This window comes from Nerophis ophidion, linkage group LG03, assembly GCF_033978795.1.
Source record: "Nerophis ophidion isolate RoL-2023_Sa linkage group LG03, RoL_Noph_v1.0, whole genome shotgun sequence".
In the NCBI taxonomy this organism is placed as follows: Eukaryota; Metazoa; Chordata; class Actinopteri; order Syngnathiformes; family Syngnathidae; genus Nerophis; species Nerophis ophidion.
In genome coordinates this window covers 26266929-26285028 of record NC_084613.1, presented here as the reverse complement: position 1 = coordinate 26285028, position 18100 = coordinate 26266929, and the positions used below count along the sequence as shown (strand labels likewise).

The 18100-nt window shown below is 40.2% G+C and overlaps 1 protein-coding gene across 1 annotated transcript; it reads right to left on the bottom strand.

The window, feature by feature from the left end:
- Positions 1-918: 918 nt before the first annotated feature.
- synm (synemin, intermediate filament protein) lies at positions 919-17182 on the bottom strand. Its single transcript, XM_061894773.1, has 4 exons — positions 16270-17182; positions 8325-8449; positions 6528-6607; positions 919-6449 (listed from the first exon to the last, which is right to left on the bottom strand). Exons 1-4 carry the CDS (start codon positions 17092-17094, stop codon positions 4555-4557), a joined length of 2925 nt encoding a protein of 974 aa, XP_061750757.1. The 5' UTR covers positions 17095-17182; the 3' UTR covers positions 919-4554.
- Between the last annotated feature and the right edge of the window lie 918 nt (positions 17183-18100).

Here is an 18100-nt window from a genome sequence, read left to right as displayed (position 1 = left end):
CATGCCAAGAGACAGGAGCAGACCCAACAAAGCAATCAAGAGAGCCGACTCCACTCTCTGCCACCCACTAACTCTCGGCCACTGTCCAGTCTGCATGGATGAGCGAGGAGCGTCAAAGGAGACTGAGGTGTCCGATACCTGCTCATTCAGCCAAGACACTGTGAGGCCCGTCCGTTCCGGCGCTCAGCGCTAGCTCCGCAGCCCTATCTCTTCATCTGAATCTCCTCCAGTCTCTCCAAACAGACTCTGGTGTGGCAGAGACACCAGCAGATGGTCTCCATGGCCAAAATCCTCCAGGGAGGCAGATCCAGAAGTCCACAAAAAAGCACCGCAGAAGTCACAATACTAGCAAATTCAAAATTTAATAAGATAAATTTGCCTTCCGTCCAAATGCAGCCTCCCGTGACCCCAAAAGGGACAAGCGGTATACAATGGATGGATGGAAGTTTTGGAAAAAAAATGTGTTATTGTGTTTTACTTTAGGTACTTGTCATAAAAAAATGTAAAGTCTATAATCAGCATCAGATCAGCAATTGAAATCGGATCAGATCTGAGGCCAAGAAAACCTGATCGGGATTGGAGGCCAAAATTGTTGATGGAGACGTCTCTTTATATACAGGCATACTACTTTGAAGTAGCAAAGTACTTACTCATTTGATGTGTTTTTTTTTAGCACAAATGACCTCTTGGTGTTCCCGGTGGTGCACATAGTAGGTGTTATCTAAACCTTTTAGTGCTACAGGGTTTATATTTGGGACGTTAAGAGCATTCACGTGTTGTTGGTAACCTTCTCTTCCCCTTCTGAGCACGACTTGGGACTCTTGTCTTTCAACGAACGACTCACTTTTTAATTTTAGTGGCAGGAAGGTGAAATGAAAATATGTTTGAGCTGATGCCTTTAAAAAAATGCAGACACTCTGAACATAGTGTGTTTGTTTATTAAGGTGAAAGAGGGGAAAAAAAGTAACATTTTGTTCAAACTGCAGCATTGAAATAGCCTTTGATGTTGGGATGAACAATAATGCAATGACAGACACACAGCAGGTGATCTAATACAGGACATTTGAAATCAACTTTCCCTTTCTTAATCATTTTTCAACATGTAATTCAGAAGCTATTGAGAGAAATGTACACAGCAAGTAGCCATGTGACCTTCCCTGACCCCTTTTCAACATGTAAACAACACACCAAAACCTTGAGAGCACTCAGCCAGCGCCAGTAAGCCGACACAAAAATAGTGAGCGGTAATGAACACACACTTAAGTAAGGATCCTACTTGAATAACGTGTCAAGCAAACAGTGTCCAGACACTGCAACCATTTCCTCTTCGCGACATTGATACTTAACTTTATCATTCTGAAAGATTCTGGGGGACTAATCTAAATACAAGCTGGTAACGTAATCCCCCCGCTTCCTTCAAAAACTGCGCACTGCCCCCATTTTAACTCCCAACTAAACTCTCGAGCCTGGCACACAAAGTTGTGAGAGTGGGGTGATGAGTGGCACAACAAGTGTAACCTGCACAGCAAAGGCTAGGACAGAAATAGACTTCCAAAAGCATACTGGGTGCTATAATGTTCTTCCCGAAACAAGCTATACTCCATCCCTTTTGACTACTGCAACAATAGGTAAAACAGGAGGACACTATCATAAATGAAAATATGTGTAGTATTTGATATATTTTAACTATATGGCACCAGCTGTTATAAACATGAGACAAGAGCTGCATTGTTTAGTGTTTCATTGTAAAAACACAACCACTTGCGATATCACCGATTACTAAATATCACAGCTTTACCGAGCATGTTGGTTGCAATACATTTGAAAATAAAATCGATAATTGCGCAAATGTTTAATTTAGTCTGTAAAACCTTGACTGTAAAGTGTTTTTGTTTGGTTTGTCCTTCAGTTTGTTCGCAGGCTACTCTCCGTCCTGACAAAAAGTTCTGTAGGAGGAATCTGTGTTTTGATCCAACACTTCACCAAAATATCTACATGCCATCCCTTGACAAACAGTTTGTTTGTTTTTTGATTGATTGAAACTTTTATTAGTAGATTGCACAGTACAGTATGTATTTTGTACAATTGACCACTAAATTGTAACACCCGAATAAGTTTTTCAACTTGTTTAAGTCGTTAATCAATTCATGGTGAAGATTGGTTTGGAATTTTTTGTGTAATCCTGCCGAGTCTGTCCTTCTACAGTGGTGCCTCAATTTAAAATATCTCAACCTAAAAGTATTTCTGGATACCAGCCGCTTCTTTTGTTAGATTTAAATTTGTGAGCACATTTTGTGTTACGTGCTTCCCCGCATCACTAGTTGAAGTAATAGTCCACAGCCCATAGCCAGATATTGACATTATCCTCCACTCCAATTTGAGAAACTCAGAAAGATAGTGCGAAGGAGAAGAAGTGGATGACCTAATAAGAGAAACAAACCTTTTTCAGCAATTCTGACTGCTTAGCCAACCAGATGAGTCAGTCTGACCACAGCATTGTCAGTCTGCAACACACAGCCTAGCCTCTGTGGCATGCAGCCCCAAACAGGACATTTATCCATACAAATATGGAGAAGCATATGTAGTACATGCTATTGTAATGTTTTTTAAACATAATTAGTTATCTAAAAGTAAACATTTTTTTCCAAAGTATGTTAAAGACAGCTGATTTGGGTGGGGCAAGCACAGATTAAATTGATTACAATTCATTTCAATGGACGTGCCTGATTTAAAGGCCGACTGAAACCCACTACTACCGACCATGCAGTCTGATAGTTTATATATCAATGATGAAATCTAAACATTGCAACACATGCCAATACAGCCTTTTTAGTTTACTAAATTGCAATTTTAAATTTCGTGCGAAGTATCCTGTTGAAAACGTCGCGGTATGATGACGTGTGCGCGTGACGTCACAGATTGTAGCGGAAATTTTGTTCCAGCCCCAAAATCAGCTATAAGTCATCTGCTTTAATCGCATAATTACACAGTATTCTGGACATCTGTGTTGCTGAATCTTTTGCAATTTGTTCAATTAATAATAGAGACATCAAAGAAGAAAGATGTAGGTGGGAAGCGGTGTATTGCGGCCGCCTTTAGCAACACAAACACAGTCGGTGTTTCCTTGTTTCCTTGTTTACATTCACAAAAGATGACGGTGAAGCTTTACTATGGAACAGAGCGGTCAAGCAAACATGGTTCCCTACCACATGTCAACCGGCAGGTTTCGGTGAGAAAATTGTGGTAATAAGTCGGCTCTTACCGTAGACATGAGCGGAGAGCTTGTGTCGTTCTTCGTGCACCTTTCAAAGAGGCAGTTGCGGACTCTCTTGCCTCCTCCGACCGGCCGCCCCCAAACGTGGGATGCTTCCAACATGGAGGAGGGAGAAAAAAAAAATCTCAGCCCGGCCCCAACGCCAGCCTTCGCTTTGCCTCGTCGAGAAACGTGGCTTCCCTCAGTGACACTGGCGGTCACCACACCCGTGGCCACACCCCTCCGACTTTCAGGCTGTACAGGTACGATCATATACTCTCACTAAAACACTAGTAACACAATAAGCAGATAAGGGATTTTCCAGAATTATCCTAGTAAATGTGTCAAATAACATTTGAATCGCTCTGCCGTCTATTTTTTTTTCTCTAGTCCTTCACTCTCACTTTCCTCATCCACGAATCTTTCATCCTCGCTCAAATTAATGGAGAAATTGTCGCTTTCTCTGTCCAAATTGCTCTCGCTGCTGGTGGCCATGATTGTAAACAATGTGAGGATGTGAGGAGCTCCACAACCTGTGACGTCACGCGCACATCGTCTGCTACTTCCGGTACAGGCAAGGCTTTTTTATTAGTGACCAAAAGTTGCGAACTTCATTGTGGATGTTGTCTACTAAAGCCTTTCAGCAAAAATTTCGCAATATCGCGAAATGATCAAGCATGACACATTGAACAGACCTGCTATATCCGTTTAAATAAGAAAATCTCATTTCAGTAGGCCTTTAAGATAAGAGTGTTTTGAGTTACAAGCTTGGTCAGGGAAATACTTTAGCTCGTGAGTTCAGGTTCCTCTGTATTTGAAGTCTTCAAAACTGGACAAAGACTTTCGCACAAAACTGTATATCATAATATTGGAAAGTCTCTGCACAGGACAGTGGGAAAATGTGACTAAGAACATGTGACATGTTTCAAATTAGTCTATTTTTAAGTCAACTAGGGTACACATTTTGGATGATGGTGGATGCAAAGAGTCAACTTCCACTCCAATAACCGTAAACCTCTCAGGTCAGATAGTCCATAGGCAAAAATCCATATGAGTCTTACTTTGGCATATAGATATAGAAGCAATCCCAGAGACATTGATGGACATATTCCCAGAAGTATGGCCGGTATTGCATTGATAAGAATCATTGAAACAGTGTTGGAGTGATCCTTTGTAACCCTCTGTATCCCATTCAGGGTACAACAAATAGAGATATTGTGTCCTTTGTGAGTGGTAGGTGATGCGTGATTAAGTACTCCCAGTCTTCTTTCAGGGAAAGCAACATTTTGTAATTTTATCATTCATTCTTGATCAGAACTATCCTCGGTGTGACTGCTGTGCCCCTCCATCTGAATGCTAAAGGTCTTCTCGGATGGCCCTAGTTGTATTTGTCTTTCTGTAAGAACTGACGTTGACTCGCCTTCCCTCGTGAAGTCAAACTCATCGCCGAGCATAACCTGCTGTTCTTTGGAGATCCGAAAGCTGTAGCCCTCCCTTGCGCCTCCCTGCAAGGCACTACCCAGGTGAGAAGACCTCAGAGCTTCCATGATCTGCTCATCCGATAAATCGTCATCATCTAGCAGCCCAGAGTCCTCCAGAGTTTGGGAGACGTTAAGCTCTGCGACTATGGTGGTGGTTCCGCTGTCACTCGACTTCTGCACTTTCTTGATGTCCACAGCCACATTTTGTGGATTTTCACCGCTAACTTTTGTTAGATAAGCTAACTCATCCCTTAGTGGACCTGACACCGAACCTTGTAATTTCTCCAAAGCACCCCTCAGCTGTTCTTTAGGCGCCAAAGAGTCCTCTCGCAGGAACTCCATCATTGACTCCTGCACTATTGGGGAAACACGAATCTCCTCTTCAATGATGCATTCAGGAATACTCTCTCTGAGAAAGGAACGTTCCCCTGGAGTAAACTTGTAGTCGTCTTGTTCCTTAACGATGGCTTTGCTTTGTGGAAGTCTGTCTTCTTGATAATACCTCTCATCAGACAAGTCATCCACAATGCCATAATGACCATATGAGGTGATGCCACACGTCTCTTCAAGTTCTGAGAGATTATCATCAGGTGTGGAGACAAAATACTCCTCAGGCTCTTGGTCATGGGTGAAATATAAAGTTTCACTCTCCTTAATGACCTCATGAACCGGAACAGATCCACTCTTAGGATCAACCATAGTTTTCATGTCATCAGCAGCACTCTTCTGAGCATCTTGTTCATTTTCCATCTCCTCAATTTGGAAATATGACGAGGGCTCATAAAAACACTTTTCTGTAACTTCATCACCAGAAGACTCCACTGCTTGCTCAATGATCTCCACATTGACTGACCTGTTTTGTAGACTACCCTGACCCTGAAGGCCACTTAGCAGGTTCTTGATCATGCTTCCTGTCGCTGTGTCCTTGATATCCTCCAGAGATACGTTCTGCACTCCTTGACTCAGCAGCTGATCTAGGGAAGAGTCCACAGAAACATCCACTTCTTCTTTCACTTTGGACTCTAGCACAATCTGGGTCTTAGTCGAGCCATCCTCTTGTGTAGTTTTCTCTACGTGGTAGGTCATATTTGATTCTCCAGAGGAACAATCTTTGGCTTCCAAACCAGCTGGTTTGATGACTTTTTCAATTATCTCCTCGACAGACACACTGTTGAATGCCTTTCCCTCACTTGTCTCCATCGTGGACTCAGATTTACCTTCCTCTTTAAACCCCTTGTCATCTCCTTTATCTGGTTCATCTACCTCTTTCATCCACATTGGTTTTGTGTCCAGGCTTGTAATCCCTGGTGAGAGCACTTTTCTCGGTGTGGTCTCAGCAGCCGAGGACTTGATGGACCTAGTTTGGTTCTCTACCAGTGAGATCTGTTCGACTTTCTTACTTTTCTCTTCCGTTCTTATTGACTTTTGACTTTGCTTCCCACTCTTTACTGCTCCTTTATCTTCTGTGGAAGTGGGAACAGCGGCAGAAGAGGCACTCCGGGCTTTAATGAATGAGATCATGTCCCTTCTCGAAGCAGGACTCTGATTTTGCGTCCTGGTTGTAAGGGAAATTGGAACCACTCTTGAGGGACTTCTGGACCCTGGTTGAACCACAGGAGATCTTCTCAGATGAGAAGAAGGTGGTGTAAACCTGACATCCATACTCTGTCTGGTTGTGGTTCTTGGAGTGTAAGGTTGGCCGGTCATCTTGATATCTGCGAGAATCAATGGTCACACGGTTTTATATTTTTCATGTTCAACTTGAAACAATGACAAAAAGCAACGTGAAATACCTAATAATCTTTCTCTTGAATGTTGGTTCACCCTCCTATGGGGGTCTTGAAGACCAGCTCGCTCACCTTCCAAAAGAGATCTGGACAACACAAAACAAAACAAAACAAAATAAAAAATCCCAGCAAACAAGAATAATTTAAAAATAATCTCTTAGTTTTCGGGATCTCCCTGTGTGAAAAAAAAGAGACCAAATATTTACCTCACAAAGCGTTGTACCTCATCCAGCTCCTCCATCTTTGCCCTTTAGCTAAACTGCCCAGGTTTTGGGATTCTGGTTACGAATTTTTAAAAACTTAACCACTCACTAATCTAATAAATATCACCTCAAAATCTTCTTAAGCTCATACCTTAGCCATGTTTACAGTCTCAAACACGAGCAAACAAAAGACGCCTCGGAAAAAAACAACCTCTCCGAGAGACTGCTACCCAAAAGACTGACCTAAAAATAACAGCTACAATGCAGGGCTGTCCATACTTCCCTTTAAATTCCAAAGCAAATGCGGACTCGGGACACATGCCACCCGCTACATCTCTGGGAAAACATTTGGCCTACACCGGCTGACTGATACAGACTGATTTATGACTACTGCAGAGTTTACTGCTGCATGGCCACCAGGTTCCTGCGCTCTCTCGTCGTTGTGTTTTTCCTTGTTTCTTGCATTGACCAAAGAGAGCAAGGTACTAAGTCAAATTCCTTGTCTGTTACACACTTCTGCAATAAAGATGATTTTGATATTGTTCTAAGAGAGAGTGGACCACGGCAGATATGAAATACAATGGACATGTTTTTATGTACAGTATCAACATGTCAAGGTATTGTCTTTATGAGTATTTACTACCTTACCATCCACTAGATCAGTGGTCCCCAACCTTTTTGTAGCTGCGGACCGGGCAACACTTGATAATTTGTCCCGCGGCCCGGGAGGGGGGGCGGAAGGGGGGGTATTATTTTCTTTTTTTTTGCCTTTGTCATGAAAAAGGGAGGTTTTTAGGGTTGATGCACTAATTGTAAGTGTATCTTGTGTTTTTTATGTTGAGTTAATTAAAAAAAATAAAAAAATAATTTTACAAAATTATTAAAAAAATTAAAAATTATAAAAAATTATTCTGTGGCCCGGTGGTTGGGGACCACTGCACTACATGGCTATTTTAATGTACATCGAAGAAACCTTAATACAGAAAAAATTATCTAAAGAAGGATATTGTCCCAGTATTTCAGAAAAATTTAATAAATCCCCCTCAATCCTTAAATAACGATTCCATGCGAGCAGCTTATTATAAACAATATTTTATTGTTATTTGATAGTGTTGTTTTGGTGTTGCATTTAATGTATTCTACCTTGAAGTTTCAGACTCTCTCTTATCCAAACTCAGAACGTTGAGCGTGTCCAATTACCGTATTAATCCAAGTGTAAGACTAGGTCGTGTTCAATTCGCAGTTTAGAGTTTGCCACACGCGAACCACCAGGTGACACCAAAAAACTTCTTCCCCAAGTGAGTCAGAGGTTTTCTTCCAGTCACTCACTCACCCTCACTCAAACACCAGTTTCCGGCAAAACAGGGACTAGTTCGGAAAAACAGTCTCTCAAAGGTTGTTTGCAAGTGAGCAAACAACAGAGGACCGGTTATTATGCTGCTGTTAAGATAAAGGTGATCAATCAAGAAATACATACTGATATTTTGTTGTCTTTCTCTTGACAAAATATTCTCCCAAAACAGGTCGAGAAAATGAAGTCTTGCGTTCGGTGCTGTCTTACGCTGGGGTCAATCCAGTGTTACAAAACGTCTCGGCTCACCTGTAGGCAGCCACCTCCATGCCCAGGTCCATCTTGACCTGCAGAAGATGCTGATGTTCTTGCATCTTCTTACCAATTGCATCGGCCATCATGTTCCTCTCACGTTCCAGCTGCTCAATAATCATCTGGAGAGGAGAAAATGGGAAGCAATCTTTTATAATGTACTGCAGTTATATACTGTATGTGTGCGTGCGTGTGTGTGTGTGCCACGCCCGGAAAAAGTCACATAAAACTTCAAAACAAAGCAATGCGGAAAAAAACGATATTCTTTTAAAAACACAATTAAAAATGTAACTTAAACATTTTAATGCATGCCATATAGGTTTAGATGACCACAGCGTGATTTGTTTCGGGACAAGCGGTAGAAGATGGATGGATGGATGCACTGACACTAGGGGTGTAACGGTACGTGTATTTGTATCGAATTTGTATCGGTATGGGGGTTTCGGTTCGGCACGCGGGCGTACCGAACAAGTTCGGAAGCAGAAGTCTTCAAAAGCTGCTCTGCTTTCTGCTTCTGTCTCTGCCTCATTGTCCCGCCCACACAACCATCTGATTGGTTACATACAAAGCCAATCAGCAGTGCGTATTCAGACTTCCGAACGATGTAGTCAATGCTTTAGTGTCGAGCAGATATTCGTCTAGCAGGGGAGGAGTGGACTCTACCCAAATTATACTAAACACTTCCCAGTCACAACTATTACAAACATCACTATGAGCCCGTTGACCTTCTACAAACTTAAACTGCAGCTCAGCTTGCTCACAGTATAGGCTTGAGATGAAGGCTAATTAGCTTTTAGCGTAACGTTAGCCCATTTTTCTGTGTGCGTGTGTAAGCGTGTGTGTGTGTGCATGTGTGTGTGCGCGCGCGTGCGTGCGTGTGCGTGTTTTGGGGCAGCAAAGCTCTGTCTGTCTGTTATTCCATTGAACTCCATTGTGTTTAGGGATGAACAGTCTCTCCTATTGCAATTGTACTATTTTTCACCTATAGTTACATGAATCATTAGTAATGTAGCAGCCTAGTTTTGAATAGCAGGGTCCCTGCTCTCACATGTTGATAGAAATACAACATTTACATAATAAAAGTCAACTAGGGACGGCGTGGCGCAGTGGCAGAGTGGCTGTGCGCAACCCGAGGGTCACTGGTTCAAATCCCACCTAGAACCAACCTCGTCACGTCCGTTGTGTCCTGAGCAAGACACTTCAGCCTTGCTCCTGATGGGTGCTGGTTGGCGCCTTGCATGGCAGCTCCCTCCATCAGTGTGTGAATGTGTGTGTGAATGGGTAAATGTGGAAGTAGTGTCAAAGCGCTTTGAGTACCTTGAAGGTAGAAAAGCGCTATACAAGTACAACCCATTTATCATTTATTTAACTACAGGCTTCCCAAATGCTGTAATAAATTAGGCATGATGAGTTGACATTAAACAGTTTCAATGGAAACTGTTTAATGTTAAACTTTTAATATGTAAATGAAAGGTTTTTTTCATTTTATTTAATCAAAGCAACAATTTGAGGCAGTTTAATGTGGATAAACGTGGGCAGAATTATTATAGTGTTCCCAATGTTAAAAGGATAAAGCCATTGTTTACAAATTTGGTAAATAAATAACCAAAAAATTTATATTTTGTTGATTTCTTACTGTACCGAAAATGAACCGAACTGTGACCTCTAAACCGAGGTACGTACCGAACCGAAATTTTTGTGTACCGTTACACCCTAACTGACACTATGTCTGACTGAATAACACTGTTAAAAAACATATCTTTAAGGCAATGTCATACAGTTAGGGTTATGTGGTATAGAAGATATACAATAAAAACTGTGTAAATATGGCCAACAATAGAACTTTTAATATTATTGCCATATCGTGTCCCGCAAATTTGACAGCGACAAGTGAACGAAGGTGTCCTCGTCGAGCGGCTAATGCCCCTCTACAGTGTGAAGACGCTTCTGAATCAATAATCCTCGCTTGCAGCTGATCAGGTATGTTTTTTACACTTATCAGTATCACTGGAGGACACGCTACACTACACAGTATAGGAGGATACAATAAACCATGCTAACCGCTAAGCTAGAGCTCTTGAATGTAACCGGGGTGAATGGATTGATTCAAATATCGACATTAGATACCAGTACAGTATCAGTATACAGTCAATACTGCAGGGATAAGAGCAATGTTTATTACCCCCCCCCCTCCCCCCAAAAAAAATTATTTTTCTGTTTTTGTCATTGTTTAAAAACACAGTAAATTAGAGCTAATAGTATTTTTTGGGGGGACATCACCTCAATGGTGGCCAATTAAGTATGTTTCTTACAGGTAACATTATCACTGGAGGACTAGAGACACAATGAATAGCAATCATGCTACACTACACACTATAGGAGGATACAATAAGCAATGCTAATGTCTAAGCTATAGCTCTTGAATGTAAACAGAAGTGGGCGGATTGATACAAATATCGACAGTAACAACACCAATACTGTATCAGTATGCAGCCGATACTAAAGTGATTAGATCGATATTCATCATCACAAAATGTTATTGTTGTTTTTGGTATTGTTTGGTGCCCAATTAAGTATGTTTCTTACAAATAGATACAATTATCAACAGTAATGATACCAAGTTCCGTATCAGTATTCAGTCAATACAGCAGTGATTAGATCGATGTTTATTCTCACAAAATATTTTTTTTTGGTTGTGTTTTTTATTGTTTACAAACTTAGGAAATAAGTGCTAAGAGTAGTTGTTTTGTCATTCACTATTCATCACTTCAATGGGGCTCAAGTAAGTACGTTTCTTACATGTAACATTATCACTGGAGGACTAGAGATACTTTGAATACAGTAGATAATCATGATACACTGCACACTATAGGAGGATAAAATAAGCCATGCTAACCGCTAAGTTAGAGCGCTTAAATGTAAACAGGGGTGGGTCGATTGATACAAATATCGACAATAACGATACCATGTACAGTATCAGTATTTAGTCGATATTGCACTGATTAGATATGATGTTTGTTATCACAGATCCAATTTTTGTTGTTTTTGTTATTGTTTACAAACTCAGGAAATAATAGCTAATCATAGTTTTTCATGTCAAATCCCTAATCATCACCTCAGTGAAGTAAGTACATTTCTTACAAGTACCATTATCACTGGAAGGAATAGTTAAACATGCTACACTACACACTACAAGAAACAACAACAACAAAAATCTTGCAGCTAAGCTACAGCTCTTAAATAGAGTAAACAAGGATGGGCAGATTGATACAAAATTTGACAGTAATGATACCAAGTATAATACAGTTTTATAGTCTAAATTACAGTGATTTTATCAATATTTTTTTATTATCACAAAATCGTGTTTTTTGTTGTTGTCATTTTTGTTATTGTTTACAACCCGAGGAATAAAAGAGCCAAAAGTGGCATTTGCTTTTGTTTTCAATTTTTCATGATTTACTTTATTACAATATTCTATATTTAATAAAGACAATATGGAAATTAATCAAATTAATGAAAATGAATAATAAATAGGAAATAAATAAAAAAATAAATAATTAAATCGTAATAAAACATTTCATCATTCAATGGTCCTGAAAAGTTCAAATATGAACATTGGTATGACAAATACTGCCTCTGGAATTACTTGATATTGTATCGATACCCAAATGTGGCGTATCGTCCAAAATTATTGTAAACAACAGACAAATAAGTGCTTATTACGTTTGAACAGAAATAGGTTACAACAGAAAGTAACCATATACAAACAGTAAGATGAATAATAATTTAGAGAAAATAATGCAATCAGAACTGACAATGATTATGTCTTTTTCAGGCCACCATCATCAGTACAGTAAGAAACATGTGACTTACTGTACGCAACAACAGAAGACTTCACATTTTTCAGCAGTGTCACTGTCATTTGATTGCCCTGCTTGGGGATTTGTCTTTAAGAACATTAGAGGGATTTGTCGGTCTGAAACTAAATTGGTTTAAGTGGCTGCTGCTTAATCCGGCAGCCATGAAGTTGTGTTGGAAGACAGAACGCTGTCAAGCTGTCCGACCTTCAAAGACTAAATGTGTTCCCACTTCAGCTTGCTTAACGCAAGTTGCTCTTTGTTTTTGTTGCACTGTTATGTTTAGTGGCATTCAAGATTGCCTCAATATATTTAACTATTAGCTACCCATTATGCGTTACACCAGGAGTGTTCCAAAATACAGCCTGCCGTATCGTCAATTTGACTTGCGATATGGCACAAGTCCAACAAGCACTTTGGTGTTTTCATATTATACAAAAATATGGAAGACAACAAAATTAATCTAAGTCAGCAACCATTAATTGCACGGTGACTATATGTTTTGTCACAGAAGAATATATTTACAGCATTGAACGTATATTTTAAAGTTAATCTATTGAATAAAAATGAACAGTTCTGATAGATAATACGCGCTCAAAACAGAAATGTGTCGTTTGCGAACGAACAGAGTCTTTTGAACGGCTCTTTTAAGTGAACAATGAGAATTGATTCCCAGTTGTTGGCCAGTCGCTTTAGAGGTTATTTGTTTAATGTATCAAGATGCAGGTACAGTGTCACCTGGCTAGCAACTGGACTAGAAAATGAGTCAGTCGAAGAAAATGCACTTTTTTTTTTTTTGCATCCACTTTTTCTGTTCATTGTTTTGATAATTGTTCCGATATGAAAAAAAAGTAGTGTAGCACAAGAGCATTTTAACAATGCAGAAAAATACACAAATAATGAGAAATAAGAAAATGTATTTATGCATGTAAAAATGATGAATAAAAGTAGAATAACAATGTGAACACAAACGTGTACAGAACCTGCTTACAAAGGTTTTTTTTAGGTGATTAAACATTGCAAATGGTACTTCTCTCAAAGCATGTGACATCACCCAAAGTAATATTTATTAAAAAAAAAAATTAAAAAAAAATCATAGCCAATATTTCTGAATAATTCTCACCAATAAAGTAATATGTGTGTAAAATAAAATGATTCCTACCCACATCTTATCTTATAACTGCAACCATGATTCCTTGATTTAAAATAAATAAATAAATAACGAGTCAGCCTTTTAGAGGATTGGCTTTCCAGGATGCGGCTCCCTTTCAAAGAGCCATAAATCCCATCTCTAATTGAACAGCTATCAGAAGCACAACTGAGTGTGATGCATTGTAGTTATAACAGGGCTGTCCAAACATTTTATACTGAGAGCCACGCACTAAAAAATACGGGAGCCATTTTGATATTTTTAATTTTTAAAACCATTACATTCTACATATTACAATAAATTGATTTGTATTTTTATTTTTAAACTTTAGTGCTCCATTTAAGTTTGGCATGGTCTTAGTCATGAAAATGTTAAAAAATAAGTCCTATATTATTATTATTTTACACTCATTCAATGCTTAAACCCAAAGTTCAAGTTCTATCAGTGCCTATAAAGATTAGTATATTTATTTATTTAGTAGTATGTTTTATGCTCTTGTTGCCAAAGAAAACCCTTTTTTTATGGAAAACAATCCCAAAATACACAATGCCCCATTCATAAAAGTGATAAAAACAAGCACAGTAATACAATTTTTTTGTTTTTACTTTCAACGCTTAAGTCCATAGATTAACTTCAGATCCATTCATCAATTATAAGTTGTTTATTTATTTATATATTTATTTATTTATTTATTTGTTTGTTTGTTTGTTTGTTGTATGTCCTCTTTTGTCAAAGAAAATACAAATTAGGCATATTTTTCACAATAAATATTTCAAAAGGGAATTTTTTGATGTGAAGTAATTGGAGCCCTAAAAAGGTCAATAGTGCATAACAACATTGATTTTAATTCATTATTATTTTTTGAATAATGGCTGTTTAAAAATAAATCCCACTAAAACGCTTGAGGATCCAAAAGTGCCCCATTCATAAAACTGATAAAAACAAGCACAGTAATACATTTTTTTAAACTTTCAACGCTTAAATCTTTGGATTGACTTCAGATCCATTCATCAATTATAAATTGTTTTTATTTATTTATTTTTTTATGCCCTTTTTGTCAAAGTTAAGTTAAAGTAAAAGTACCAATGATTGTCACACACACACTAGGTGTGATGAAATGTGTCCTCTGCATTTGACCCCTCCCCTTGTTCACCCCTTCGAAGGTGAGGGTAGCAGTGAGCCGCAGCGTTAGCCACGCCCGGGAATCATTTATGGTGCTTTAACACCCAATTCCAACCCTTGATGCTGAGTGCCAAGCAGGGAGGTAATGGGGCCCATTTCTATAGTCCTCAAAAATGCCCAAAATATCATAAGGGACCCATCTCACCCCGGACATAAACTTTTTGAACTGCTGCCCTCGGGCAGGAGATACAGGACAATAAAATGCTGGACAAACACTTTTTACCCGAGAGCAATAGTGTCACTGAACAACAGACAAGTGAGCTGTGTGCTTGGTATTTTTATGTATTTTATGTATTTTTATCTATGTATCTATGTTCTTATGTTTTTATGTGTTATTATGAATTTGCACTAAATCAGTTGTGCTTACAAATTCATTGTACATTCACAATAAAGATATATACTATTCTTTGGTATGACTCAGCCAGTGTTTTAATTCCCAACCTACCGATCACAGGGCGGACACTCTAACCACAGGGCTACTGAGCAGATAGAAAAATTAAAAAATAGATAAAAGTTATGCATATTTTTCAAGATAAATGTTTTAAAGTGAAATTTTTGGGTGTGAGGTAATTGGAGCTCTAAATAGGTCAAGAGTGCATGACAACATTGATTTTGATTCATTATTATTTTTTTGAGGAATGACAGCTTTGAAGAAATAAACAGCCTGCATTGGCAGTTTTGTGTTATCAGAGTCAACATTTCACCTGTTTGCTCTTTTATTCCACTTTTTTTTTTAATGATATTTTTAGAATTTGCTTTTATGGGCCACAAACAATGAGCTGCGGGCCACAAACGGGCCCTGGGGTCAGACTTTGCACACCCCTGCTCCAACATATGATAAGGCAGTGGTTCTCAACCTTTTTTTCAGTGATGTACCCCTGTGAAGTGAAGTGAATTATATTTATATAGCGCTTTTCACTAATGACTCAAAGCACTTTACATAGTGAAACCCAATATCTAAGTTACATTTAAACCAGTGTGGGTGGCACTGGGAGCAGGTGGGTAAAGTGTCTTGCCCAAGGACACAACGGCAGTGACTAGGATGGCGGACGCGGGGATTGAACCTGGAACCCTCAAGTTGCTGGCACGGCCGCTCTACCAATCGAGCTATACCGTGAACATGTTTTTAATTCAAGTACCCCCTAATTAGAGCATAGCATTTTTGGTTGAAAAGAAGAGATAAATAAGTAAAATACAGCAGTATGTCATCAGTTTCTGATTCATCAAATTGTATAACAGTGCAAAATATTGCTCCTCTCTAGTGGTCTTTCTTGAACTTTTTGAAAAAAAGATATACAAATAACTAAAAACTTGTTGAAAAATAAACAAGTGATTCAATTAGATTTCTACACATAGAAGTAGTCATCAACTTAAAGTGCCCTCTTTGGGGATTGTAATAGAGATCCATCTGGATTCATGAACTTCATTCTAAACATTTCTTCACAAAAAAATAAATCTTTGACATCAATATTTATGGAACATGTCCACAAAAAATCTAGCTGTCAACACTGAATATTGCATTGTTGCATTTCTTTTCACAGTTTACGAACTTCAATTAATATTTTGTTGAGGTATTATTCAATAAATATATTTATAAAGGATTTTTGAATTGTTGCTATTTTTAGAATATTTTTGAAAAATCTCACGTACCCCTTGGCATACCTTCAAGTACCCCCCGGGGTTTGCGTACCCCCATTTGAGAACCACTGTGATAAAGTGTCAATCAAAAGTGTGCCTAATACTGTGTCCTCACCTGATATTCTCCCACGTCGTGACCGAACTTCTCCTGCATGAGCATCAGTTCCTCCTCCAGACGCGCTTGAAGCCGCCCTTGCTTTTCCGCGTCCGTGCGTAATTTGTCCAGCTGCACGGCGTGCTGCTGCTTCTCGCTCCGCAGGTCGCTCAGCAAGGCCTGCTCCTCCTGCACGGTGCGCTCCATCTCCTCCACCTTCCGCTGGTACACCTCCAGGGTCTCCATCCATCCCTCGGAGAGCTCCCGGGCGTAGCACTGCACCTCCTCCGCGGATGCGGGCCCGGTGTAGGTTTGCGTGAGGACGCAGGGCGCCTGCGGCCCGGAGCCCACCTGACGCCGTAGGTGCTCCACCCCCTGCCTGTGTCGCTCCTCCAGGAAGGCGCACTCGTTCTGGAGGTCGACTAACCGCTGCTGGAGGGAAGTGTTGGTCTTGTGCGCGTCCCGGAGCTCCTTCTCGCAGCCCCGCAGATCCACGCTGATGTCCCGGCACGCCGCGCTCTGCTGGCCGCACTGCGCGCGCACCTCCTGCAGCTCCTTCCACAGCCGCTCCCTCTCCACCTCGGCCCGGGACTTCTCCAGGCACATCTGCTCCAGGCTCCTCCTCAACTCCCGCATCTCGGCCTTGTACCGCGGCTCCCTTTCCGCCACCGTGGCCTGTCTCAGCTGCTTGATCTCGCCCATCAGACGCGCGTTCTCCCGCTCCAGTTGTTGCGACCTGGAGAGGTACTGGGCCAGCCGGCCGTTCAGCTCCTGCAGCTGATGCTTCTCGCCCTCAAAAGTTCTCTTAAAAGGCAACATGGTGGCGTTTTTAGACAACAAAATCATTAAAAAAAAAAGGAAAAAAAAGATCCGGTCTGTGCAGGAGAGATATTTTCTCCGTGTGTTTGCCCACAGAAGTGTGACGTCATGCGCCTTCACCGTCCTTTGACAAGTGCACGAAGAGGGCGTGTCCCGCCTCCAAGGATCGCCCCGAGCGAGTCCCTGGCTGATGCTGTGCTGCGTTCAAGTGCTGTCAGACATCTAAGAAAACTGTCTTTCAAAAAACAAAAAATCTGCAGACAAGGAGAACCCACATTTTTTACACACACTGACAAATCAAAAGAGTGTGGGGGCCATTTTTGTTGTTTTCACCTTCAAGGAACTAGAACGGGGGTCGGCAACCCGCGGCTCATGCGGCTCTTTAGCGCAGCCCTAGTGGCTCTCTAAAAATGTTTCAAAAATGTATGAAAAATTGAAAAAGATGAGGGGAAATAAAATATGAAAAATATAATTTTTGTTTTAAAATAGTTTCTGTAGGAGGACAAACATGACACAAACCTTCCTAATTGTTATAAAGCACACTGTTTGTTCTGAAGGCCTACTGAAATTACATTTTCTTATTTAAACAGGGATAGCAGGTCCATTCTATGAGTCATACTTGATCATTTCGCGATATTGCCATATTTTTGCTGAAAGGATTTAGTAGAGAACATCCACGATAAAGTTTGCAACTTTCGGTGCTAAGAGAAATGCCCTGCCTCTACCGGAAGTCGCAGACGATGACGTCACACGTGTGAGGGCTACTCACATATTCACATTATTTTTAATGGGAGCTGTCACGCCAAATTTCTTCTCCCTACGAACCCCCCCTCGCCCCCCCCACCCCATTTACTTCCGGGGTCATGATTAATACAGACGTTTTGTTAACGCTATATTACAAAAATATAATGCTATATTAGAAAAATACAGACGTTTTGTTAACGCTACATTATAAAAAAATGTAAAAAACAATTTCCAAACACGGCTTCACGGTGGCAGAGGGGTTAGTGCGTCTGCCTCACAATACAAAGGT

What these genes read in the sequence shown, in the direction of transcription:
- synm (XM_061894773.1), bottom strand. Translation starts at nt 17,094, where the DNA reads ATGATTTTGTTGTCTAAAAACGCCACCATGTTGCCTTTTAAGAGAACT. An exon ending in ACGACGTGGGAGAATATCAG is followed by an intron (nt 8,450 to 16,269) that starts GTGAGGACACAG and finishes TCTCCTCTCCAG; the next exon opens with ATGATTATTGAGCAGCTGGA. An exon ending in ATGGAGGTGGCTGCCTACAG is followed by an intron (nt 6,608 to 8,324) that starts GTGAGCCGAGAC and finishes TGTGTTGTCCAG; the next exon opens with ATCTCTTTTGGAAGGTGAGC.